At 41.2% G+C, this 6000-nt stretch overlaps 1 protein-coding gene across 5 annotated transcripts in view; it reads left to right on the top strand.

The window, feature by feature from the left end:
* Positions 1–5174, top strand: part of CFAP61 (cilia and flagella associated protein 61) — a 126294-nt gene extending 121120 nt beyond the window's left edge. For all 5 annotated transcript variants that reach the window (XM_028738344.2, XM_028738347.2, XM_028738346.2 and 2 more), the window contains one exon: positions 4748–5174. In XM_028738344.2, the coding sequence (XP_028594177.2) occupies positions 4748–4948 (201 nt within the window). In that variant the 3' untranslated portion in view covers positions 4949–5174. The remainder of the gene's footprint in view (positions 1–4747) is intronic.
* Positions 5175–6000: the final 826 nt, after the last annotated feature.

The following is a 6000-nucleotide window of genomic DNA, read 5'->3' on the forward strand; positions in this document are numbered from 1 at the left end:
CATACTCCTTCCAGGAAGCCAGCAATGAGGGCATGGAAGCAACAGGAGGGGAATGGAATGCAAAGGAATTAAGTTTTAAACTCTTTCCCCCATATCATTTCCCCAATCAAAGTACCACTACCAGACCCAAATGCCTATTTCCCTCATTACTTTACCACATAGGCCCAGAATGTGCCTTCATGTTTTTGCTACTAAAAGATAACTGCTTCAGAGTGACTGTTTTCATTGGAGAAATGGCATTTGCACAAACTTTCTCCACACTGCATTTTCAATCCAGATCATGCACATGGCTGCTATCTGAAATACATTTGGCCATCAAGGGGTGTCAAGTAGGGGGGTGGGAGGCCAGGACCTCCAAAATAAATTCAGTGAAGTGGCTGGGCCCCCACAAAGTTCTCTGGCGGTGTGCCCCCCCCCCCCAATTGCAGGAACAAGGGAGTGTGCATGGTGGCCATGATATCTTGGAACAGTGAAATTGTGCATTCTATGAAGAATTGTTTTCTTTTTTTCTGAATCCACTATCAATCAACTTCATTGTTGGACCCTAAGTTCACTTCTTTCAATCTACTTTATTCATACCAGGCATGGTTTATAGGCTTCTGTCATGTCTCTCCTTCACTGCATTTCTTCTAAATTAGAAAGCCCAGAATGCAATTGTGCACCAACCCCATGAGCTTTTTGATGGTCCTTTTCTGCCCCGTATCCTGGTCCATTTCAGTATCCTTTGGGGCAACCATAACAGTACACAAGTTAGATGTGTGAACTGGTTCCATTGAAAAACCTTTGTCCCAGGTGATGCAAGATTATATGAAGCTATTTTTGTGGTGTTTGATCTATAGTGGCTAATTCACATATGCAATCCTCCGTTGTGGCTGAAAACACCAAGTAGTCAGCATACCTGAGTGAACCAGCCCTAAGGAAAGCAGAATATAAAGGAGGCGTGAGAGAGTTAACAAATTCTGCAGAAGTGGTGAGACTGCAGTAGTACAGGAAAGTTGAAAAGGATCTGGGTTTTAAGGAGCAATGAAGGGCTTGGTTACACATGATAGATGGGAAGATGAGGCTTTTCCAGGTATGAAGGGGAGCATAGCAAGGTGCATGATGGGGGAATAGGAAATGTTTCCAGTCATCTCAGTTTTGATATGTATGATGGCCTGCCTTCATCATTGAGCTGAGTCAGACAGAACTTGCTCATAACAGAATACATGCGGGCACATCATGAGAAGTTGCTGGATATAGGTAGGACTTTTGTGAACACATTTTTATGCAGCTTGTTTCAACATTTTTCAAGGCTTCTTATGAGGCTATCATGTGAGAAGTCAACGGCCTTATTAAAGTTTGTATGCATAGCAAGTGTGCCCTCTATATTTAACACAACTTTATTTGCTTTTACTTGTGATACCCTTAACTGCAAAGCTAGCATGTTGGAGAGTTACCTGGGTCAAAACCTCCCTGAAATGCTAGCTGTGAATGTGCAGGAAGATTTTTAGGTAGATGAATACTAAACTATTTGATTCCTCACCTGCAGTCCGAAGTGCTGTAATCAAGGAAGGGCTTGTACAATGTGCTTCTTCTGCATGTTTGATTGATTCTCAGTGCTGGTTTGAAAAACACCATTCTGAATTCACTCTAACCATCGGTGATCTTGCAACTCCCTTATTAAGCATAAATAGTACATAAGGCCCAATAAGTAGAAGCTACATTATCTGTAGGACAACATGAATTTCAATGACCATACTCATTTTATATTAATTTTGTTTGATCCTCCAAATAATGTTACTTGAAGTCCATTCTGTTTAAACCAATAATGGTATGGTTCTTCTATTTATTTCTCTATATCTTATCCTTCAAATCCTTATAGAGCCATGAGTTTATTCTGCACAAATGTCCACATTCATACTCACATAAATATATGTAGATGCTGACATGTTTAGACCTTATTTGCTGTTAATTTAATATTTAAATGTTTTAACCTTTTTTATTGATAATGTCAATATTTCTTGGAAACCGCTTACAGGTTTTACTACAAGCAAGCAGAATAGGAATCAAGTAGTATATGAATTTTGTTAAATAAATAAACATTTCCCTCCTCATTGCATCTGAATTATACCCCCCCCCAAAAAAACCACCTTGCAGAGGTGCAGCATTTGCAATATGCCTATTTTAACTAGAAATACCCAGCTTTTCACTGAATCACATGGGGCCCAATCAGAGATAGAAAACCCAAGGCTCTCAGGCAACCCCTCCCCATTGCTCAGCATGATCAAAGCTGCCCCATCCACCTTGCAGGGATACGTGTATTCAGGGCTACCAATTGAAATGAATATTGGGGGGAAGCCCCGTCCTGCATAATCGGATCACATGACATGCCACGCTCATACCATTCGACTGGAAATGCTCATCAACTTGGGAGGGGCACCCCCCTCAAATATTTTATTGGGGGAGCAAAGGGACCTTGGCCCCTAAGAGTTGGCTGCTATGCATGTGTCTATTCATGGCTACTCCTGAGCTTACTTCTTTTGTCCAGTTTGGAAGTTTGCTTTTTTGCAAAACCTTTTATGTTTGTAGCCGATCCTTTAGCCAATTCACCTGCTTAGTGACAGTACATTTTATCCAATTTAATTAGGATATCATTTCATAGGTAATAGCCTAGTTCAAGGATGTCCAACAGGTCAATCGTGATCTACTTGTAGATCCCCAGGAGGTTTTGGTAGATTGCGATCAATTGCTGTGTCCCTTTCCTTAGTGTTGGTAAAATAGAATCCAGTCCCACCCTCCATTGTTGCACGATCTGCAGAACGGAAGACGGAGTTTATTCAGTGAGGCTGTTTGTTTTCCCCAGTGATCTGTTGATGAGTGGCTGCCCCCCTTTCTCCCTAAAAATGGCCAACAGCTTAACCTTGAACTCCCCAAAAACAGGACTTTCGTTTTCCCTAAAAAAAGCTGTTCTCACTCAGGACACCATATGACCCAAGTCCACCCCTGCCATATTCCATTTTACGGCCTTACATTTTCTTCTTGTAACATTTGTTCTGCAAATGTAAGAGTGAAGTGCGTAGCTTTAAACTTTTGCTCATCGAACTCAGATATAATTTTTTTACTTTCCTCACCCTAATTTCCTTCTAGACTCCTTTCAACACAGTCCTGTTCAACATCTGCTTTTACTAAGGGAGTCATTAAGTATTTTTCCATAGCCAAATAGTCTTTTATTTCCTTTCTGTTCTTGGTATTCAGTGGTCTCACTTGATCTCCTTGTCATCTTCTTAAAATCCCTTTACCATTTGTCTTTATGGTCTGTGCAAAATTTAATGCCACCTAACATTTAGCATTCCTGACTTTGCTAGTTTGCATGCTTCCCCATGTTAAGTGATGAGCATCTGTCATAAGAGCTTTATGGTTAGATCCAGTAACTTACTGTGAGAAACAATTCAGCACCTCACAAAATCAGGTGTAAAGGACCGTATCCAAACTGAACGATGGTGCTGGTTCTCCCATAATACTGGAGCTTGGGACCCAGACCCAGCATTGGCTCAGTCATGCACAGAATCTGCTGTATGAGCCATTGCAAACAAGCTTCCTCTGCCCCCATCCATCCCTCCACTATTCAGAAGGTTTACATCTTTAGCATGATCCTAAGGCTGACCAGAACGATCCCAGATGGGCTGTTTGCAGTTTTGTGCCCCAGTTTTAGGACAGGCAATGGGATTTTAAGAGATTTGAATGGCAAATGAAGCAGAACCAGCCAGCCGCCGAACATAAGATGACACTTTGTGAAGTTGCTGAAGCCCCTTTGAATCAAACTACCCCACAAAGTGGTTTATCACTCACATGGGAGTCAGTGTGCTGATGATGTGAATCAAATGTACCTGACCACACAGATATACATTTTTTTCCTGAGCTGTGATTAGGTGAACAGTGTTCAAGGGACCCATTTTGAAGAAAGAACTCCAAGCATATCTTAAGGCATTTGTGCACTATCCCTGCCATGTGTGTGGATGCTGTTAATGTGGGATACAGGTTGGAGGAGGAAACAAGTGTGCAATTGGGGTGAGGGTGGGGGTGGTTCAGTAGTAGGATTTTGTTTTTGGTTTTTTTTTGGTGCTTTACGAAGTAACATCAATAGTTCCGAGTCCCAAAAGAATTCAAAATCTGTATTTTGTTAGAGTGGCAGGGAGAAAGGAGAAAGGTTTTGTGGATATTGGTTTCCCATTCACCTTATGAACTGATTTAAGTTTTGCATATCACAACACCTTTAGAATAAAATTGTTCTTTCAGATTGTTGGTTATGGTCTTCCACTGGTACCAGACCTGCTTAAACAGTCACCTTCCTTCTGCCTACCCTCTCTGTCATGGAAGTGAATAGGGCATGCACTACTAGAGCACTTTGGGAATCAGCCAGCCAGCCTGTCTGCTAGCTTTCCAGGGAATGCTGTGAGCAGCTGCCTCTCTGTATTAGCTCCCAGGGCCTTGGGGATAAGAGAAGGTGAAAGGGAGGCTTAACAGATAGCCTCTGGCTAAAGACACAAAGCAATAAATCCCAGTTTGACTTTGCCTTAGATTTGAATCCTCTTTCTGGTGCAGCTTTCTGCCCATTGCATGTGCACAATTTATTTATTTGGGGCTTCTTTTGAAATCCTTTGTGCATTAGTTTTACTAATATGGCAGAAGAAGGTGACACCACTGCAGGCACTTTAATCAAGTTCATGATTATCTTCACACTTTTTCTTTTGTCATTTATTGCTTACAGGAAGAAGGTGTTCCTTCACTTCAAGAACTTGTTCGCCAAGTTGTGGACGGTGAACTTGCATTAATGGAGAGACCAAAGACATATCTCAAACGGTTCTATAAGCAAAGTGTCCACAAGGAACTGCTGGAGAAAAGCATTCTCAATTATCTAGACTATAACAATTATCACCTGCCAATGTTTGCCTGGCCAGGGATAGTTTAGGTGTGGCTGGATAAGTATGGCCTTTGTTACTTTAAATTATATGAGGGTCTTAACAAAAATTTGGGGGATGGGTGGGTTGCATGTCATTTTGTTCAAATTCTTCATGACAGTCCTGTGCGCAAAATGAAATCTGTCTTATTTAAAAAGCCCACCAGGTGGAGCATAATCCTGATGTTGTTGTTTTGCAAGACTGAATTAAAAATCAAATAAATAAGTCATGCAGTTACGTGATTATAGAGCACAATTCCTACATATTACAAGTCAAGTAACCATTAAATAGATATTTGTAAAAGTCCTCTTTATCTGATGTGAAAACCTTCAACACCAACAACAGTTTCTCTTCATTATTATTAAAGTAACTCCATTTCATAGCACTGACTCAGCTCGAGAGTTTTGCTGCCTTTAAACCCTGTAGTCGTTTGGGCTCCTCTATGCTGGAGTCTCCTTCCCAAGCAGAACCTGACAGATGGCTGGTAAGATTTGCATATTGCATTTTAGCTTTTTAATTGTTCATTCCAAATGCGAACTTTGTATCTTTCTGTTTTCCTGGACAGAAGGTACATTGTAGTGGGAGGGAGGTCAATTCTCTAATGTGCTGGCTAGTGACCCAGCAGCTGCGGGGTTAACTTCCTTTCCAAAGGCATCTCAGCAACCCGTTGACCAATTGCAGCTTGGCCTGCTAGAATTGTTTGTTACTGGTCCAGCCAATAAGAAAGAAAAATCAGCCAAGGTGGGAAAGTAAAGTAAATAAAGCAAGTTGTTGAATGAAATCTGAAGAATTTCCATCTGTGCCTAGTGGTGAAAAGGAGCAGGTAGTCAGATCAGCACTGGCATATGATGTGATAAAGGGACATCATGATGGAGTAAAGGCTTTTTAAAAGGTATCCTTTGTAATATATTATTATTTTGTATCTGTTTCATTAAAGAGGTGTGGCCAAAGATAGGAAGGGTTATGCTTAATAGGAGTTGTCAAAGGAGGAGAACAGGTTGGGGCTTTAAGGCAAAGCGTGTCAGTACCACTTGCAAAGACCTTTCAACTATTTTCACTGAGC

Source organism: Podarcis muralis, chromosome 8 (assembly GCF_964188315.1).
Source record: "Podarcis muralis chromosome 8, rPodMur119.hap1.1, whole genome shotgun sequence".
Lineage (NCBI taxonomy): Eukaryota > Metazoa > Chordata > Lepidosauria > Squamata > Lacertidae > Podarcis > Podarcis muralis.